The 22077-nt window shown below is 39.4% G+C and overlaps 1 protein-coding gene across 5 annotated transcripts in view; it reads left to right on the plus strand.

Annotated features, from left to right (window-relative positions):
- Positions 1–22077, plus strand: part of opcml (opioid binding protein/cell adhesion molecule-like) — a 2222745-nt gene that overhangs the window by 1834113 nt on the left and 366555 nt on the right. For all 5 annotated transcript variants that reach the window (XM_063038344.1, XM_063038342.1, XM_063038343.1 and 2 more), the window contains one exon: positions 12714–12839. In XM_063038344.1, coding sequence (XP_062894414.1) covers positions 12714–12839 — 126 coding nt within the window. The remainder of the gene's footprint in view (positions 1–12713; positions 12840–22077) is intronic.

Here is a 22077-nt window from a genome sequence, read left to right on the forward strand (position 1 = left end):
AATGTAAGGCATTCTGTTTCTCCCTTTCTGATGACATGGCCCAGGAATTTAAGTTTCCTCTCATTTAATGTTCTCATTAAAGATCTTTTTATATGGGCACGTTATGGAGTGCTGTCTCATTAGTTACCCTATCTCTATATGATATTTTCAGCATTCTTCTGCAGAACCACATTTCTGTTGCTTCTCAGTTTCTTTGGAGTTCTGGTGTTATAGTCCATGTTTTGGAAGCATACAGCAGGATTGACCAGATGTAACATTTTAGTAGCCTCAGCCTTGTTGTCGTAGAAATGTGTCTGTTGGTAAAAATGGGTTTCATTTTTAAGAAGTTGGTTTTGGCAATGGCAATTCTTTTTATTTCTGCTTTACTTTAGTATCTTGTGATATCAAGCTACCAAGGTAGTTAAAGCGGGTCTTTTGTTCAATCTCTTGGTTACCGATGTACAATTGGCAGTTGGGAGTATCCTGCTGTTTTGATATTACCATACTTTTTTTTTTACAGTTGATGGTTCGACCAGAACCTGCACTTGTTTGTACTACTTTGTCTAGGAGGATTTGTAGGTCTTCTGCAGCACTTGCTATTAGGGTGGTATCATCTGCATATCTTATATTGTTGATGTGAACACCTCCAATTTTTATCCCATCTAGGTCTTCTATTTCTCTGAGAATCATTTCACTATAGATATTAAATAATTCCGGTGAGGCAACGCATCCCTGTCTAACTCCTCTTTGAATTTTAGTCCAACTGCTTATATTATCATCAATTTTTACCACCGCCGTTTGATTCCAATATAAATTTTTAAGCAATTGTTGGTCCCTTCCGACAATGTTTAGTTCAGCGAGAATTTGAAATAATTTTTCATGTTGCACTTTGTGGAATGCTTTAGTGAAATCCATAAAACATAAAAAGACATCATTTTGATAATTCAATTGCCCTTCCTGAAAGCATTCGTAGTATGAAAATTGCATTCGTAGTTCCTCTATCCTCAATAAACCCATATTATAATTTAGAAGTTTCTGGCCTTAACTTGTTTTTAATTCAACTCAGAACAATTTTCAACAAAATTTTTATTATGTGACTCATAAGATAGATTGTTCTATAATTTTCGCAGTCAATAGTTCCAGGAATTTTTGGCAGAGTTATAAATACTGATTTCAAGAGATCGTCAGTTTTTCTGGCGCCAGACACTCACCATAGACAGAGCTCCTTCACCGAGACAGGGTGCACCCGGACCTAAGTCCTACGTGAAGGCAGAGTTGTCTTGGGTGGTAGAAGCTATATAATTGCTATTGGCATTTCCTGATATTTAGTCAGGACCCAACCACCCCGTACACCCCATAGTAAGGCACAGTGAACTCCAAAAAGATTCTATGCCAGAAAGCTGAGTGCAACCCTAAGGGTTTGGGCTGAGTATTCCAAAATAGTTGTAAGTATAAAGGAAATCCTGAAGAATTAAAAAAATAAATCAAAGCTTTTCTCGGAATCCTTGTAATCTGACATTGATCAGAGATTTATAAACCAACACTTAAATTATGGGGATGGTGCCTTATCCCCAGTAGGCATTTAAATGTGATGAACATCAGAATTTCATTGAATAAGACCCACTCACAAACTTTTCCTCTATTAAAATACTTTACTGTGCCAGATGGTGGAACACGAAACATTTCTGGTTTGGACACTCAGTTTTGTTGCAGACCAAATAAATAAAGCTGGTGGAATCAAAGAGAGAGTTTACGACATTGTCATTGGCGTGATTTTTGATTTCATAAAATAACGAGGGCACAGGGAAGCCTTGAGCTAGCACTAAGCTGCAAACAGAGCATTCTGAGTGATTGGATGTCATTAGTCATGTCTAGAAAATCATCTCCAGTTGAAGAACATGTAATATTGAATGTTAAAGGATAGCTTGTAAGGAAACTATAGAGCTGATTGCCCGTTGAAAGTCAGGGAGAAATACATTTGAATGAATGTCATGAGTACAGTAAGGATTAAGTAGTGTAAAGTGCAGAATTCCAATTGATATACAAGAGTTTTACACTATTTTACTTCATATAATCATCAGTATTTTCATATTATGTGTCATTATTTGATGTGTTTGCATCTAGAATATTTTACCTGGGTTGGTGGATCAGTTTAACTAAATATTTGAAAGGGTTCTGCATTGTGCTGCTTTTTGAGCCTTCTATTTGTAAGATCTATTTAGCAGCATGCTTACCCTCACTTGCAGTTATTTTCATAATGACAGAAAATGATGGAAGAAATCGGTGGAAGAGACATTATCTGTGGAAAGTGAAATAGAGCTTTTAGCTGATGAAGGATAATTGATCTGAAACATGAACTGTGTTTCCCTCTCTTCCCAAAGGATACAGCAGCATGGAGATCAGTTGCTGATATGAGCAGAAAAATGGGAAATGGAGTTTAATCCGGTCAAGGGTGAGGTGTTGTACTTTGGGAGATCAAATGTAAAGTGACAGTATACATTTAATGGCAGGACACTTGACAGTGTTGATGTATAGAGTGGTCCAAGCCCAAGTGGCTGCACAGGTTGATCGGGTGGTAATGAAGGTGTATAGCGTGCTTGCTTTTATAATTAAGGCACTGAGTTCAAGAGTCAGCAAGGTAGGTTGTGGATTTATAAACCCCTTGTTCGGCTGCATCTGGAGTATTGCACTCACTTCTGGTCACCCTAATAAATGGAGGATTTGGAGGCAGAAGAGGTTTAACAGGATTAGAGGGCATATGCAGCAAGGTGAGGTTAGACAAACTTGGGTTGTTTTCTCAGAGGAAGATCTGATGGAAGTTTCTAAGATTATGAAAGACATTGAGAGAGTAGATAGCTGATAGCTTTCACCCCATGGTGAAAATGACTAATACAAGGGAGCATACATTTAAGATGAGAGTATACAAGTTCAAAGGAGATGTGGGGCAAGTTTTTCTTTAACACAGGGAGTGTTGGGTGCCTGGAATTTGTTGCTGGGAATGATAGTGGAGGCAAATATAATAGAGGCATTTAAGAAGCTCTTAGACTGGTGCCTGAAGTTGCAGAGAATCGAGGGATATGCACATTGTATAGGCTGAAGGGATTAGTTTATTTCAGCATTTAAATACTATTTTAATTAGTTCGGCACAACATCATGGGCCAAAGGACCCATTCTTGCGCTGTTCCGTTCTGTGTTCTAAATACGCTGGCTGACCTGCGAAGTATTTCCAGCAATTTCTGTTATCTTGAAATTCCAGCATCTGTGGTATTTTGTTTCAGCCATTATTATTAACCTTAATTATATTTTTCCTCATTTTATTTATTGTGTTTGGGTGATTATGTTATAATTCGTTTTAAGCTCCTGCATGCTTCCTTTGATTTAATTGTTAGAGCTGTAAAGACCTCACACCTGAGCCCAATTGTAAATTAGTATTTGAGTGAATTAAATTTTCCTCAGCTGAAACCCAATAGATTGTTTCCCATGATTTAACTTGAGTGGCTATATATAGCTCATGCTAACCAATGAATCTATCCAAAATTAAAACAAATCAGTACTGCATTTTGTAGAAGAACAAGTCTGCTATGTGATAGATTGATGAGGTGAAATTTCATCTTATTGTGACAAGTGCCATTGGCATGGTCAAAGCAGAGGCCTATTTTCTTTCCTATGAAGAGGGACACAATTGTTAATTATTGTAGGTTAGTCTTGTCTTCCTTCTGCAGACTGGTTGCAGACTATTACTGAGAAAAGGTCACTCTCCTTGCTCTTGGCACAATGTATTCATCATAGTTTTGGATGGCAGCACTTTTCAGCTCAGAGAGAATTCAACTCAGTTTTTAATATTTTTGTTATTTTAAGGCAATCTGTGCTGAATAATCTGCATTCTGTCCCTTTGAAGACTTATTTTTAAGCAGAGTGTTCCTTGTTACATCATTATGCAACAAATAAATCAAAAGAGAGGTTGCTGATTCCCTTAATTAATTCTCTTGTTCAAAAGTGGCTAGGATCTTCCTTTGTGTGATACAAGTCTTTATGTTAACATCAATTTATGTTAATAGCCCAGTTTCTTTGCTTGTTCTAATTACTTGGAAGAGGGAGGGATTTACAACTAATGCAATGTTTATAGATTTTCACAAGTTTGGTTTGATAGCAAAATTAAGGCCACTGAGATAAGAATACAAGCAGCTGAGAGCCAAAGTCAACTGATAGTAAACAGTGTTGTGGGAGATGGCTGTTTCTTGGACAGGGGGTGTAAATAATAGATAAATGTGGAAACCTCTATTTATCATGTGTATCATGATTTGATTGGAGGCATAAAGCACCATTCCAAGCTTGGCACATGGTTAGAAACTTGAATGTTCTGTAAGTAGTAAGGAATATATAAATATACTATGAGAGCACCCACAGGTGGTGGAATTGTTGGACACTTGACAAAACATAACAATTACAGGGAAGTCTGAAATAATAGATTCTGAAGGACAAATAAAGAGAGAGAAAGAGCATATTAAGTGAGGCAGTGTTAAGCATAGTGCTGTGGGTATCAGTGCAAAAATTGTTTGAAATGACAAGGAAAATTAAAATTTAGTTACATATGAGATCCCAGACTTTATAGGTCAGAATTATGACTTACAAAAATGAGTTGCACAAACATATAAAATAATAATTTGGCTCATGGCAGAGGTATCGCGTCCAAGTCTAAACATACTTTATGAATGCAAGAGATTTGGCAGAAATCCAGAGCAACACATAAGATGCTGGAGGAGCTCAGCAGGTCAGGCAGCATCTATGGAGGGGAACACATGGTTGCTGAGATAGGGTACAGAAGAGGTTTATGGAATGATAAGAGGAATAAGGAATATGGCCAACGGCATGATTGGAAAAGCTGCCATTTTTCTCCAAAGAGCAACAAAGACCAGGCAGAGATTTTATGGATGCTTCAAAGTGTGAAGAGCAAAGATAGCATGAAAGTGAATTCTAGATCCAGACACTTAGAAGCATACTCAAAACTTGTGTTGTGCTGCAGATCTATGTCAGTTTTGTCATTGGAGTTTTTTTCTCTGATAAATAGGGCATTGTCTATAGGTATTGTAGATACCAACTGTTCTACTGTACATGGTATTTCCAAAATTGTGTTAGAAATGCAAACTTAAAACTGGTTCCTGAGAAGTTTATTTGGTGCTGTACACAGACCCTGTTCTCAGTGGCCTCCGTGTGTAATGATACCACCAAGTGAATTTCCAGTACACATTGCAAATTGATGCCAATTTTATTTAGCAGTGTTAAATGCAGTTCTTGGAAACGCACAATATGCAATAAAGGTCACTGTCCCGTGTTAATAGGCATTGAAAAATATCTAGAACCAACATGAGAAAAGTCTTTATATTTTGAAAATTGAATGCACTATCTGATGTGGTGAAGCCAGATTCAATAGCATTTCTCAAACGGAAATTGGGTAAATATTTTATGGAAGAGCATTCTAGAGCAGGACCCCTTGCTTAATGGTATTGGTCCATGGCATAAAAAAGTTTGGAACCCATGCTCTAGAGAGAATGAACCTTGCTGTGTGTCTTTTAAGTCAGTGGTCCCCAACCTCAGGGCCGCGAACCAATACATTCCCACGAAGACCGCAGCGGTGCAGCGGTAGCCAGCACGTACCCAGCACATCTTTAAGAAAAAAGCTGAAATAAACAAGCTAATTAATTAGGTGTCGCCCGGCATGTAAATGTCGGTCCAGATCAGAGGCGATTGCCGATTGCGTCGCCTACCAGGTTGTTCTTTTCACAGAGGAAGACAGATCTCTGGAATTCTCCACACTTGAGCATTTTGGAGGCTTGATTTTTGGGGCATGGAAAGAACATGTGGTATCTGTTTCCCAGAGTTGAAATGTCTGGTACCAGAAGGCGTGCATTGTGGATGAGAGGGGGTAGGTTCAAGGGGGATGTGAGGGGTAAGTTCCTTACTTGGAGTCATGGATGCCTGGAATGTGCTGCCTGATGTGGTAGAGGCAAATATATTAATGGTTTTTAAGAGATGTTTAGATGGGCACATGGATGTGAGGAAGATGGAGGAATATGGACATTGTGTAGGTTGAAGGGATTAGTGTTTGGGTGCTTTTGATCTTTCTAGCTGCTTTGGCTCAACATTCTGGGCTGAATGGCCTGTTCCTGTGCTGTACTCTTCTATGTTCTGTGTTTTCTGTTTTAAATGTTTGAAAGATCAGGGATTTGAAAGCTATTGATAGCAGATCAATAATACTTATATTGAATGGTGGGACATGAATAGCTGAGTGACCTACTCCCCCTGTCGTTGTCTTTTCTGATTGAGCCCCATAGTAGCAAAAAAAGCCGAGGGATCAATTTTGATAGTGAAATAGCAAAGGTGAACCCAAGTTGGTGCTGAAATCCCTGGAATGTGTCGTGTGGGATTTGGCAGGTAGTTGTGATTGAAAATGTGAAAAAGATAAAGCAAGTTTCTGGAGGGATTTGAAACAAAAATGAACATCTTGCATTCAACTCTCTGGAGCTCAGAGACCAGCAGAGCTGAGAGATTTCAGAATAAATGCTATACAGTACTTGTTGCAAAAGACCGAGGCTATAAGATTCTATAACAATGTGAAGGCAGGAAAACTGATGAAAAACACATTGAAGAAATCTATCCTCAGGACATTCAATGTGTAGAAGTAGATTTAAGATAGGAAATCAAAGGGCAACGTTCAATTGGTTTCATACCATGAATTCAGCTTGAAAGTCAGCGGTGAATGAATGGTTGAAAATAAATTTGTTTTGAAGAAATAGGGTTGGAAAGTGAAGCATTTTTTTTTGGAATGCTAAGTACATCAGGAATATCCAAGTTTGTTAACGCTGCAGTGCATTTCAGTCCAGTTGGTGCTGAATTATTGGAACCCAACACTTAGCCATGAACATGATTAAAGAGATATTGAATACCTTTTGAATAATGCTTTTATGATGTGAGAAAGACATCCTGGATCAAAAACTTCCTGGAAATCTTCAATTTTGTATTGCAGAGGAATGGTTCCCATTAACTTCTGCATTGTGCAATTTTCCCTTTTATCCCCCTCAAAAATTTAATTAACTTCAGATAAACATAATTGCTTGAAAACTAGGATGAAAACAGTAACACTGGCATGAACAAAAGGGAAAATGATTTGTATTTAAACAATGTTAAAGTATGCAGTATGTTTCTGAGGTCTAGTTAGTTTTACACCAAATTCGAGATCATATAAGGAGCATAACTTCAATTGAAAACATATGGTATAACCACATGTCAAGGAGGGACATTCAGAGTTCAAGCAATAATACAGAGAAATATAGCACAGAAAAAATAGTGGTGGCCTGAAAAAAACACAGGACAATTTACACATGGTAGAATTAAACTGATGTATGCTGAAGGGTCACATTCCTTGGTGACCTCTGATCCTGATGCCAACAGAATGGTTAGAAAACTTGGTGGAGCTGTTTTCCATTGCCATATCAAGCAAACGGTATTGCTCAATAGAAAATAAAAGGAGATAACTGTGCAACTTAACAGCCCATTCACATGCCCCAATGCCACAGATTATGATGTACTGAATGGCAGGGCAGGCCAGAAAACTGAGTGGGCTCGTTATAATCCTAGTCCTTGTGATTCCATTGAATCTTTGAGCTTTTGGTACAGACTATCTTTGAAAATGTTCCAGTGTTACAACAGATACACTACATGATCTTCCAGTCTAATCAAGACTTAAGTGCAAACTCACACAGATACGGAGACTAGAATACGTCCATCAAGTTTACAGTACAAACACAGACAGAGCCATAGATTATAGAATGTCAATGCTTATCGATATACACAGTATTTACATTTTATGTCCTCACATTAATGTAGAAGCGTTATGATTTGTGCACCTGAAACACATTGTGCGATTAAACATATTTTTCACCTATTTATCCAGCCTATCCCTGGAAAGTTGTGACTTCTCTCATTGTAGGAGCCTTATTTACGTTACTGTCTTAAGTTGTGGTCTAAAGCAAGCTCCCAAAGCCCCCAGGCATAGAGTGATTTCAATCTCCGAGGCTGATATGAGAGTATCCTTCCATGGAAATAATCTGGCCCAGTCAGGGTACCTGCCGAGAACTAAAGATCTGTGCTGATCTACTGACTGGAGTGTTCACTAATACCTTTAACCACTCACTGAGGTACCCATCTGCTTCAAGCAGGCTTTAATTATAGCAGTGCTGAAGAAAAACGTAGTGACCTGCCTCAATGATTATCATCCAGTAGCACTTACATACCCTGTGATGAAATGCTTTGTGAGGTTGATGATAAAACATATCAACTCTTGCCTGAGAAGCAACTTGGATCCACTGCAATTTGCCTACCGGCACAATAAGTCAACAGCAGATGCCATTTTATTGGGTCTTCACTCATTTCTGGAACATTTAGACAGTGAAGCTACGTACATCAGGATGCTCTTTATTGACTGTATCTCAGCATTCAATACTATTATCCCTTCAAAACTAATCAATAAGCTCCAAGATCTAAGCCTCAATACATCCTTGTGCAATTGGATCCTCGATTTCCTCACTTGCACACTCCAGTTACTTTGGATTGGCAATAAAATCTCCTCCACAATCTTCATCAGCACGAGAACACCACAAAGCTGTGTGCTCAGCTACCTGCTCTACTCACTTTATACTTATGACTGAGAAGCTAAGCACAACTCCAATGCCATATTCAAGTTTTGCTGACAACACCACTGTCGTTGTTCAAATCAAATGTGGTGACGAATCAGTATATCAGAGGGAGATTAAAAAAAATCTGGCAGAGTGGTGCCACAACAATAATTTCTCACTCAATGTCAGCAAGACCAAAGAGCTGATTATTCACTTCAGGAGGAGGAAACTAGAGGTCCATGAGCCAGACCTCATCAGGAGATCAGAGATGGAAAGGTCAGCAACGTTAAATTCATTGGTGTTATTACTATAGAGGATCTGCCCTGGGTTTAGCACATAAGTGTCATTGCAAAGAAGGCAGATCAGTGCCTCTGTTTTCTTAGAAGTTGGCAAAGATTTGACATGTCATCTCAAATGTCAACAAAACTTCCATAGATGTGCGATGTTGAGTATATTGATTGCATCATGGCCTAGTATTGAAACAGTGTCGTTGAACAGAAAAGCCTACAATAAGTAGTGAATTCAGCCCAGTCCATCACGAGTAGAACCCTTTCCACCACTGAATACATCTACATGGATCACTGTCACAGGAAAGCAGCATCCATCATCAAGGACTCCCAACATCCAGGTCATGGTCTCTTCTCACTGCTGCCATCGGGAAAGCAGTACAGGAGCCTCAGGACCCACACCACCAAGTTCAGGAACAGCTATTACCCCTCATCCATCAGGCTCTTGAGCCAGAGGGGATAACTTCCCTCACCCTAACACTAAACTGTTCCCATAGCCTATGGACTCGCTTTCAAGGACTCTTCATCTCATGTTCTCGATATTTATTGCTTATTCGTTATTATTATTTTGTTTGTTTTTTTTCTGTTTCTTTGTATTTACTGTGAATGCACACAGGAAAATAAATCTCAGGCTTGTACATGGTAGCATATATGTACTTTGATAGTAAGTTTACTTTGAACTGAAGCTACAGTCTGGTAGGAAGACCGTATGGTAACCTTTCTCACAAATCACCATTACAATATATTGCTTAACAGCATTGTGAAAAAATATGTTAAAATGGGACTAATAATAGTTTAAGTTTGCACAATGAAGGACCTGCAGCAAAAAACAAAAGAAAAAGTCTTAAATGGGATTATATCATTTGGCTGTTTGCAAACTAGGCATACTGTTCATTTATGAATAATAAATATTCTCTGTACCATTCTTCCTTAAGCATTCACAAGGGATTAAGGGCAACTTATTTCCAGTCTGGTTTTGTGTGTTCTTAGATGGTTAATGAGATCAGGCTGGGACCAAATGTTCTTCCATAGAGGGGACAAGGTGCAAGAGTGACCAGGGCCACATCTATTCCTAAGGCAGAGCCTGTGTCTGCTCCTGATGCAGAGCCTTGAGATTCTCAATGCTCTCCAGAATGCTCTCTCTCCACTTCGAGTAGGCAGGGGCCAGAGATTCAGTGGAGTTTCTGCATGTTGCCAAGGAAGCTTTAATCATCATATTTTCCAGCCTCTTTCTCTGTTTTTCTGATCGTCTGTCCCATTGGAGTTTGGAATAGATTTTCTGTCTTTTTACCAACACAGCCTGTATTTAATTATTGCACTGTTGAGACCCACCTGGAATATCATGTATAGTACTGAAGAAAGGATAGAGACAATGGATGGAGTACAACAAAGGTTCACCAGATTGATTCCTCGGATGTGTTTGGCCTGTGAGGAAAATCTGAGGGAATTTGTGTATATAACTTGCAATAGAGGTAATGATGTGCGTTCGAAAAGCTGCAGTCCTCTATGTCCTCTTGTGCTCCTGCTGAGAGTAATTCAGATTCAAATTTATTTATCACATGTATCACACACCCACAAAACATACTTAACAGCCAACATAACCTAAGGATGTGTGTGGGCAGCCCACAAGTGTCGCCATGCGTTCCGGCATCAACATACTGTAGCATACCCACAATGCTCAGCAGAACACAGCCAAACAGCAACAATAAAACAAGGCCCTGTTCCTCCCTCCCACCAACTATCCACACACCCATGCACACACACAATCCTCCAATGTCAGATGGTGACCAATGATGGCGCCATCATTGTACTGCATCAACAATTAGAAAGAGTGCAGCAAACAAGGGAAACTTCCATGGATAGGAACCCATACTGATCTGCTGAGTTGAGAAGAGTGAGGGATGACTCCATTGAAATTCTTATGAGACTTAACAGGGTGAATGCAGTAATAATATTTCCCTGGCTGTGGTTTCTTTAACCAGATTCATTGTTACAAAATAAAGATGCATGGCTGATAAGAGGAAATTTCTTCTCCCAGGAGGGGTGAATCTTTGGCATTCTCTACCCAAGAAGACTGTGGAGGCTCTGTTTCTCAGTATATTCAAGCCCGAAACCATTCGACTTTTAGTTATGGAGGAAATCCATGGGTATGGTTTAGGGTTAGTACAGGAATATGACACTGATGTGAAATACCAGCCATATTAATTTCATATCCTTGTAAAACAGTGTCCGAATCCACCACAGATCACTGAAAATATTTGCAGTGAGACACTTCACTGAATGAACAATTGATTCATTTATTGGTAACAAAATCAGAGATGGCAAAACAACATGTAATGGACAAGTAATTATCACCTGGAGTTCCTCACCAGATTGTTGGTGCTGTATATGGAATGGCAAAGCAGACTAAAGGAGAAGTATTACCGAATCCTTCTTTTATTCTAATAAAGATTTCAGTGGCAGATTCTACCTGTGTGACGATAGGTTGCGTCAGTGAGTATATGAAAAGTAGAAGTAGGAATGAGCTAACCAGCCTTCACTCCCACCCCACCATTCATTAAGAAGTTGGCTGACTTTTCACTTCAGCCAAATTTTCATCTGCTATCCCTTAACCAAAATTTTTCTTTGCGTTCTTTAACGTCTAACATTCTGTCTACAATGTATCTTGATTACTGGGACAGAAAGGAGCTGATTCTGCTGTCTGACCAGTTAAATTAATGCAGGGATTTCAGAATCAGAATCGGGTTCATTATCACTGATATTTATCATGGAATTTGTTGTTTTGTGGCTGTGGTACAGTGCATTAAAAATTTCTATGTTATGAAATCTATAAATAAAATAGTGCTAAAGATGAACAAACTGTGCAGATAAGATAGCGATAAGATACCTATCTCGTTCCCCAGGCATTCCTGCTCCACTCATTGCAATTTAAATAAATTCAGATATGTAAAGGCCAACTGTTCTGGAAGATTAATGGCCTTAACTTAAAAAAAAGTCATGGTCTGATGAGTGGGTGCTCTCATTTACCACTTAAGTAGTGTGGGCGTCCTGTTGAAATGGTAAATGAGAGTACCAACCAGCAGGGCAAGAGGAGTTCCTATCACAGAAGCTGCTCAATCTTTGTGTGTAAGTCCTTCAAAGTTATCAGTGTCATCACTTCACTATTGAATGTGAGGTTCTACACTAGTGCAGGATATCCTGGTGCAGCTGATGTAAAATATGTGCAGATACTGTTCGTTTCTGCCCCAATCATACGGAAATAATGTCAAGATGTAGCAGTGTGTTGACAATCCTTACAGTTGTACATTGAATATAGCAGATAATTGCTTGTTATATTTTATTTTATGTGTCAATAATAAATCTGTGTCAAACCAAGGTGGAAGTTGGAATCTAAATCTAAGTGTCATTTTCATGATTATCTTGGATACCTACTTCATAAATCCTTTGGTATAGCATTTCCAATGAGAGGGCATTTGGATACAGTTTATAATTCTGATATTTCTTAACAATTAAATGTTGAACCAAGTTAAGCATGTTTCTAGAAATGGAGTATTATTTGGAAAATGACACTGTTGGGAAATATCTAATGACAGCATACTCTTTACCTGAAAACTGAGATGTGGTTAGAACTGAAATGTATTTCATTGTTTTGATACGCCCTTACAGTGTGGAATGTTTGGTGAAGCATTAACATCTTCTAACTTTACAAAACACGGTCAGATGAATGACTGTATCTGAGTTTTAAAAACAATTATTATGTTTTTGTCTCCTTCAGTTCCACCAAAAATTGTCAACATTTCCAGCAGTGTTTCTGTGAATGAGGGCAGCAATGTGACACTTCTGTGCCTCGCTATTGGACGACCAGAGCCCACCGTGACATGGCGCCACGTTTCTCCAACAGGTCAGTGCTTGTTCTTGATGTAACTTTGGAGAATGGAGATCTACACCAATGAGATGGTAATGAGCCATAATGGGGAAGGTGTGACTGAAGCTGCCTAATTTTACAACAATTCTTAGCAGGTGTTTTTCATTGCTGTTGATGGATAGGAATGTGATCACCTTGTTTCTATGGTTACAAAGAAACTTGGGAAGATGTAATTCTTTAAGCTATGTGGTAAAGTAACTTCACATTGGAAAGGTCACTAGTTATTTATATCTTAAAACTTGATATGAAGATTCCTGGAACATTATACTCTATGTATTCATTGTTCTTCAGATTTATGTAGTTGGTGAGTTCAAAAAGAATCAGATGTTTTCAATTTCCAGTGAATCAGATGGCTTTCAATAGTCTTTGTTATATTTGCCTATCATTTGGAGAGGTGCTGATGGGGAACATTTTTATATGCTTTGGAGTGATAAATTTTTGATATTTTCATTTCAAACATGTCCAAATTAAGCTAAAGAAAACAGGTTTTTGCAGTACTGCAGTGTATTTGTTGGTCATTGTGATAATCCATGGATTGGCAAGATTTTGTTTGTACTCTATGGTCTGTCATATTGAAAGTAACAAGCTTAAATTGTTAAACTGAGCATTATATTGGACAAAAGCATCAAGGAAGGAATAAGGTCCAAATTGGATAATGTTTAGATAATTCAAGGTGGCTCAAGCATGCCTTTAGGAGATGCAAATATTTGGTCAACTCTCACTTGATTAAAACTGTAGATAACTATCACAAAAAATACTTCTGTTACTCTACCTTGATTTCACATTTCAGGATGCTGCACTCCCTGAGGCATGTATTCCCATTATCCATGACTTTCAAGATGCCTTCGCCAAGTCCATATATTGATCAGGAAAAACTATGTACAGAAAAGCTAGTCCATATTGGGGCGGCAGGGTAGAGGAGCGGTTCGCGTAATGCTATTTCAGTGCCAGCAACTTAGCACAAACAAGTGAAAACCTGCAGATGCCGAAGATCCAAGCAGCACACACAAAATGCTGGAGGAACTTAGCAGGCCAGGCAGCATCTATGGAAAAGAGTACAGTCAACATTTCGGGCTGAGACCCTTCATCTCAGTGTGAAACGTCAACTGTTTACTTTGATGCTGCCTGGCCTGCTGAGTTCCTCCAGCATTTTGTGTGTGTTGCCAGCGACCTAGGTTAATTTACACCACTGCCTGTAAGGAGTTTGTACGTTCTTCCTGTGACCACGTGAGTTTCTTCCGGATCTCTCCCATGTGTTAGTAGGTTAATTGGTCACAAGTAATGGGGCAGCATAGGCTTGCTGGGCTAGAAGGGCCTTTTACCGTGCTGTATCCCTAAATGCAGAAAAAATAATTATGTACATCTTACTGAGATATGAACGGCAGAGTTTTGTAGAATCATTTTGTCTGTAAGCTGTAAAACAAAGAGTATTTTATGTTGTCACCTACCTGTCAAATGTCTGTTGCCATCAGTGTGAGCTTGTCAGCGAATGTTTTAGTGAAACAAAGATGAATGACAGGAAGGATTATTTTGTGGTTTGGTTGTGAAGAAATGCAACCAAATGTTACGTTGTGAAAGTGCTCAGGAAATGTGCATGTATTATTTTATATAACAGTTTTCTGTCAGTTATGTCTTCCTTTGAGAGCAGTATGGTATCTGACAGTGTCATGCCTGTCAGTCAGATGCATGCTTTTGTTGGACTTCATCACTTTGTCTCAAATAATCGTGAGAAAAAACACAAGAATGATTTTCCAAAAATAGTTGACGGCTGCAGCAACTTCACATTTGAGATGAAGAAGTCGGTAATACACTGAAAGACTAGAAATTAACATTTAACTAATATTTAGTTAGTAGAAAAGAAAGAAATAGGAATCAAACATTGGTTTCTGTTTGGCATAAGTGACAGAAAGTGGTCAGTCATATTTCAAAGCATTACAGTAGAAATTGCTGTGTTTATATTTCAGATGTAGATAAGAAAGTGATGGAGAATTTATATCTGCCCAATCTCAAACCAGAAGTGAGGTTAGTTATAACAATGAATTATTTTGAAAGAGCAAGAATAATTTCCCAGACCCCGCAGTTGAGGTAATTTCACACTAACCCCCAACAATGCAAACTCCCTCATCACTTCCCACCCTTTTGAGCCCAGCCCAGTAATAGTCCTGAAGGCCTATACCAGGCAAATTTATTCAGAAGAAAGGACAAGCTGCATGAAAGGACACAAACAATAAGATAGAAAGATAAAGTGACCCAATTTGGCTGTCCTTGGGCATCTTTGATCTGCCCTAAAATGAATGTCAAATTAATTTCTAAACTATTTTTTTACATTTGAATACTGGGAATTAACAGGTTAGATAGACTGTTTTGATAACAGAGAACCCACAATTATCTTTGAATTAAATGCTTGATAGATTAATATAGAGCTATGTTTCTATAAAATGCTTGCTCGCTGGATGAAACGTATAATTTACTGTTCACTTTTGTCTAGTTAATGAATGAGGTACAAGCAAAATTGTTGCACATTGGATAAATGCAAAAAAAAAACCAAATTAATGTACAATTCAGCTGTGACAGAATTCAGTTCATGCATAAAATCTCTTTGCCATGGTACAGCTTTCCTGTAAGAATTACTCACAAGGTGCCTTGCAATATCAGAAAGTGTACAGTAATGTCACTGCCCTCCTCCATTTTGTCTGGTTTGGTGCTATTTTCCCTGCTTCAGTCATTTAGTCTTCCTTCCTTCTCTCAATGAGAGTGCTGATTCCTGCCGAAGGATTTCCGTCCGAAGTGTCGACTGTACTCTTTTCCTAGATGCTGCCTGGCCTGCAGAGTTCCTCTAGCATTTTGTGTGTGTTGCTCGGATTTCCAGCATCTGCAGATTTTCTCTTGTTTGTGCTGATTCATATTGTGCTTCGAGTCTCATCCGCTGCTTGATCCTTTCACCATTCTGCAACCTTGTGAGTACAAGGCTGTCCATTCAATCCTGAGAATGTATTTCAAAATGTAGCATGCGAATCAGATCCTTTTCCTAGTTTTGATAGGCCTATTATTTCAACGAATTATTGGCCAATTTAGATTTTGCCCATCTCAACTCCATTTTAGACTCCTTTTGTCAACTCTCTTCCCACCTCCACATATTATCTAATGCTTTCCACTCTTGCTATTTCCAATCTTGTGGTCTCGCCCACTCACTTTCACCACAGATATCTCATCCCCACAACGCCCAGAAGATATTCTCAGAACCTGTGCTTCTACCTTCAATGGTGGCCAAACTAATTGCAGTTTGCTACTCTTTGTCCCCACTTGGTTGAAGTAGATCTTGCATTGAAAAGCTCCACTCATTCCCTCCATATGGAAATTGTGATGAGGTTTCATATGAATCCAAGTATATTTGTCTCCCTGGGGGAAATCAGTGGAAAATTTCACATTCCAATACTTACTCTCATCTCTTTATTTTTGTTAATACAGTGATGACTGTGTGCCATTCCTTGCTTTTACCTCACATTAGTAACGTTTGCAACTTTCCTACCAATTTCCACCCATCCTTCCCTTCACTTGTTCTATCTGTTGATCTTCCTTTTTTTTCCTAATTCTATATATGAAGAATATATTTGTAGCAGTATCCACCACAAACCCTCTGACTCCTACACCTACTTGACTACAATATCATTCCAGTAATTTTCTGCTAGGAGTCCAATTTTTTTTTTTTTTCCAAATCGTCCCTCAGTTGCATGGTCCATAGTGACCTGTGTTGTATCTGCCCTTCTCAGTTGTAGATTTCCCTCCTTTGTGATTGGTGTGCTGTGTCCCCATTTCCCACACCTCTGCTGACATCCTATATGATCGGGTGCCACGTGCTCCTATTTATTTTATCTCAGCAGCCTCTACATTCACCGGGTCATCGTCTGTCATTCTTGGCACCTCCAGTATGATGCCAGCATCGCCAAGTTCTCTGCCACTCTCTCGCTTCAGTGTGATGATGAGACTGTTCATTCCCCTATACCCAGTTCCACTCTACGAACCCTCACACCCACACATTTCCATGCATGCAAAGGAGATGTAATGCCTGCCCTTTGATCTCCTCCTTTTCCACCATTCACTGTCCTAACCATTCTCACAGGGCAGTTCTCCTATACAATGAGAGCACAAACAAAGATGGCACAACTGCTTTAGTGGCTACATTTTGTTGATGTACAGTCACATTGAACATCTGTTTGCCAATCTTGTTTCAAGTCTTTTTTTAAACTTTTAATACTTACATTTGGCAGCCGATAAGACTCTAACAAATCTTGCCTAACCAAACCCTTCTGATTTTGCACGTTGTGGCTTTCCATATATTACAGCTTCCATATTGAGTTCAATGATTTCGAGAAACAATTCCCCGATTGTAAATGCATCTCTCTTCCAGGCCAGACAGTTAATTTTGTGATTTACTTTGTATCTTTGCTAGTAGCATCACCAGCCTATTTTGCCTTACTCTTGCTTGTCATTTAATCAGACCTTCCTTCTCATACCCTCCACACTTCCTTCACATCCTGAAGTTATACCGATGGCGTCATTGTGTTCTAAAGGAAGGTCATCAACCTGAAATGTGAATACACTTCCTCCCTCCACAAATGCTTTCGAATTTTGTATGCATTTTCACCATGTTGTTGATTTGCCACCATCTGTAATTATTTTCCAACTCTGCTGGTGGGCATTGTGACTTCCCTTGCAACTGCTCAAGATGCAGTAGACGGATCAAATCTTGCACTGATGTGGTCTGTGAGGCTCAGTTCTGTGGTAAACCATATATATATATGTTGTGACTGGGTTAACTGTCTGGACACGCCCCTCTGCTGACTGCCCCTGTGGCTCCTCCCACAGATCCTGTATAAAGGTGTTTCGCCTTGACCATCCCCCTCAGTCTGGGGGCAGACACTCACCATGGAGGTCGTATTGTTGTACAGCGAATAAAAGCCTTTCAGTATTTACCCTACTTCAGTCTTTTGGAATTATTGAAGGAGCTTCAAGTTCTATATTAGGAATGATACAACATAGCGCCAATGAGTCCAGAATACACGTGTTTTATTTGTTCCGTGGACAGCATTCTAACTAGCTGCATTGCATCACTGTCTGGTATGGTGGGGCTATACCGCTGCACAGGATCGAAGTAAGCTGCAGAGAGTTGTAAACTTAGATCTATTATGGGTACTGAGCTCTGTAGTATCCAGGACATCTTCAAGGAGCGGCGCCTCAGAAAGGCGACGCCCATCATTACAGACCCCCATCACCCAGGACATGCCCTCTTCTCACTGTTACCATCAGGAAAGAGGGACAGAAGCCTGAAGGCACACACTCAGAGACTCAGGAACAGCTTCTTCCCATCTGTCATTGATTTCTGAATGGACATTGAACCTATGAACACTACCTCACTACCTTTTTATTTCCTATTTTTTGCACTATGAATTTATTTATTATACACTTTAATTCACAGTGTTTTCTCTCGATGATCATGTATTGCATTGTACTGCTGCTGCAAAGATGACCAATTTCATGACATATGCCGGTGATATTAAACCGGATTCTTACTCTGATCTGTCTGGAGATGCTGTGATGCCTATTTCACTCTGAGCCCTTCTTCCATCTATATCCCTTAGTTTGAGTATTGTATGTAGCTAATGTTCAAATGTTTGGAAACTTCTGAAAGTTTGAAGAACTGTAACCTGCAAGACTATGAACCAAGAACTAGGAAGTGAGATTAACCCAGTCCACTTCTGGACCTGCAAGGGTAGGCAAGAGTGAATGATCTGTAACGTGAATTTCCATGATACAGTAGTTTTCGAGAGAATGGTTTATGTTTGACACCACAGTTTAGTGTGAGTGATGTGGATTCATTTTTAAAATTCATCCAAAAAAAAAGTGGCAAAAAATGACTGTTGGCTTGGCTTGCTGGTATTACACCCATCAGTATGGGTGCAGATAAGTCCAAAAGTACAGCACAGGCTTCGGCAAGAAGCACAGACTCAATGGAGTTGAGCTTCCTCTACTAACTGTGGACATGGGTATGTAAAGGTATTATCTGTTAATATGGTGATGGTGGAGGCACAAGTGATAGGAGCGTTTATTGTGAATGACTGCAAGAAAATGAATCTCAGCATAGTATGTGGTGACATATGTGCACTTAGATAAAAATAAATTTACTCTGAACTTTTTTTTAAGAGCCACTTTGGCAATTGTATATGCAGCGAATGAAAGGGTATGGAACATGTGAAGGCAGAAAGAGCTAATGTAATTGGACATTATTAGCTTATTCAATTTGCCAGAACTTTGTGGGCCAAAGGGCCCGTTCTTGTGCTGTACTGTTCTATGTTCTAAAGTAAATCAGAAGATTAAATTGTAACAGATTTCTGAAGTCATGACTATTAAATTACAGTAACAATTCTCTTGTGTCTTCAGAATAAAACATGCAAAAAAAAAGACAATTACTTCCTTCACAAGGCTAACAGTTAACTTTAATCCCAGAAGGCAAACTTTTTCTTCTTTGGAAATCAGGAAACTGAACTAATTTCCTTTCTGCCCTTCCTCACAGTTCTAGCTTCACCGATGAAACACTTGAGTTCAGGTTTAAGCACCTGTCTCAAATAGAGGTAAAATCTGGAAGGGAGGCTGTGGCATAACACTCAAAGACATAGGAGCAGAATTAGACCACTTAGCCCATCGAGCTTGCTCTGCCATTCCATCGTGGCTGATCCCAGATCCCACTCATACAGCTGCCTTCTTGCCATATCCTTTGATACTCTGACCTATCAGGAAACGATCAGCTTCCGCCTTAAATATACCCACGGACTTGGCCTCGACCGCAGTCTGTGCCAGAGCATTCCACAGATTCACTACTCTCTGACGAAAAAGAAATTCCTCTTTATCGCTATTCTAAAAGTCACCCCTCAATTTTGAGGCTGTGCCCTCGTGTTCCGGATACCCCCACCATAGGAAATATCCTTTCCACGTCCACCCTATCTTTTCAGCATTTGGTCGGTTTCAATGAGATCCCGCACCCCTCACCCCCCGCATTCTTCTAAATTCCAGTGAGTACTGGCCCAAAGCTGCCAAATGCTCCACACATGTTAACCGCTTCATTCTCAGAATCATCCTCATGAACCTCCTCTGGACTCTCTCCAGCGACAACACATCCTTTCTGAGATATGGGGCCCAAAACTGTTGACAATACTTACAAGTGTGGCCTGACTAGTGTCTTACAAAACCTCAGCATTATCTCCTTGCTTTTATATTCTATTCCCCTTGAAATAAATGCCAACATTGCATTTGCCTTTCTTACCACAGACTCAATCTGTAAATTAAACTTCTGGGAGTCTTGCACGAGGACTCCTAAGTCCCTCTGCACCTGGATGGTAATTCGTAGAATGATATAGCTCATGTATCTGGAACATTTCTTAAAAGAGCTGTTGAAAACTGCAGGTAGAGTCATTTAGAAATCAACCCCGTCCCTGTCCATGGTTTGCCTTTGGGAGGAATTAGGAGTCTTGAGCAGTCAGTGCTTCACTGCATCTCCATGCTGCTTCTCCCAGTCCTCAGGGTAAAGTGACTGTTTTCACAGACTGTTCCTTGAGAGCAGTTTTGGCTGTACTGGGGATTCCCAGCACTCTTTTTGTTTTGTCAGAAAATTGCTGTCTCATGTCAATCTCATAGAAGACAATCAACTGCCCTTTCAAATATGGAAGTTCCTGTACAGTGCAGAACTGTCCACAGCCCTTAATTATATGTTCTATTTTGCTTCCATCCAAAGTTTAATCAATACCTCCTTGTTCCTGGAAATCCAAAATAACTCTTATCCATTGTACTTAATAACACCTTGTTCATTATTTGCCTTCATTTTTATAGACAAGGTCAGGCACTAAAAGGCTGTAAGATGGCAGAAGAAGCAAGAAATAATGAGCAATCCAGTTGACTGAACTAGGATAGGATATTATTTTCTGTCTTATTCCATAGAGATAAATTGTTTCCATTGAACAAAGTAAATCTCTGTCCCTTAACCTTACTGTGGAATAGAACATCTTAACGATTTAACTCGAGGCTCATTTCATTTGGTAACTAAGTCCACTTTTGGAGAAATTGAAGAAGTGCATGTATGATCGACATGAAGAATTTGCCCAAGTCACAAAAGAGTGTGGTGTTTATCCCTGAGGAATGCAATTATTCAAATGGAAATTTGAATCTTCTCACATGCAACCATGAATGTAAAATTAAATAAAATTATAAAATTTGAAGTTTGTATCTATTTTTTGTGTATGGATAGATAGCAAATTTAAGCTAAGCACAGTGATGATATTCAGTTTTTTTAAGGAAGGAATGTAATGGAATCTAAAGGGATTCGCTGCTCTGTTAACAATATGATGTATTCCTGCTTGTGACGAGAGTACCATTTTTAATTTGTGTTTAGAGTCTGTTTACCACTGTGTGCATTTTTTCAGAGAAGGATGTACTAAAATATCATCAATTTGTATCAAGGGCAAGATGTGATAATGTAATCCTTGTTTGATTTAGTTTACTGTGTTCACAGGCAGATGAGGGTTTGATTTCCCTCTTCTGAGGATGATTTGCTTTCATTGTGGGTCTGTGGGCTCTGAGGTGGTTGATGAGGCCAATCTGAAACTGCCAAACTTACCAGAGATTGGATAGGCAGTGCTGAGTGAACTGGCTGGGGCTCTAATTAATGAATTCATGCACTCCCTGTGCTGTTAACAGAAGACAGCCTGATGTTCTTGAAGCTCCCTGTGCCTCCTGTATGCTCCTTCTCCATTTTGAGTTGTCACGGGCCTGGGATCCCCAGGGGGTTAGTAGGGATGTTGCACCTTTTCATGGAGGTTTTATGGAAATATTTTTAATATTTTCCTCTGCCCAGTTGGTTAGCTCTTACTGTTTAGAATTGTATTACGCGGCTGTTTTCTGATCAAATTCTGTTTAGAGTTATCCATGCCCTTTAAAGCTGATGAAACCTGTTAGATTTTGCAGTTATTCCTTGTTTAGGACAATTGTTTCTCGCAATTAGTCCTCTTGCTGTCAATGTTGATGAAGCCTGGGTGGGACAATGGTGGACCTCGTGGAGCGCCTTCCTTGGTGTGGCAGTGACTTGGGTTCAATCCTGACTTCTCTTGCTGTTTAGATGAAACTTGTATGTTCTCTTTGTGACTGCCTATGTTTAGAACATTGAGCT

The sequence above is a fragment of the Mobula hypostoma genome, chromosome X2 (genome assembly GCF_963921235.1).
Source record: "Mobula hypostoma chromosome X2, sMobHyp1.1, whole genome shotgun sequence".
Lineage (NCBI taxonomy): Eukaryota > Metazoa > Chordata > Chondrichthyes > Myliobatiformes > Myliobatidae > Mobula > Mobula hypostoma.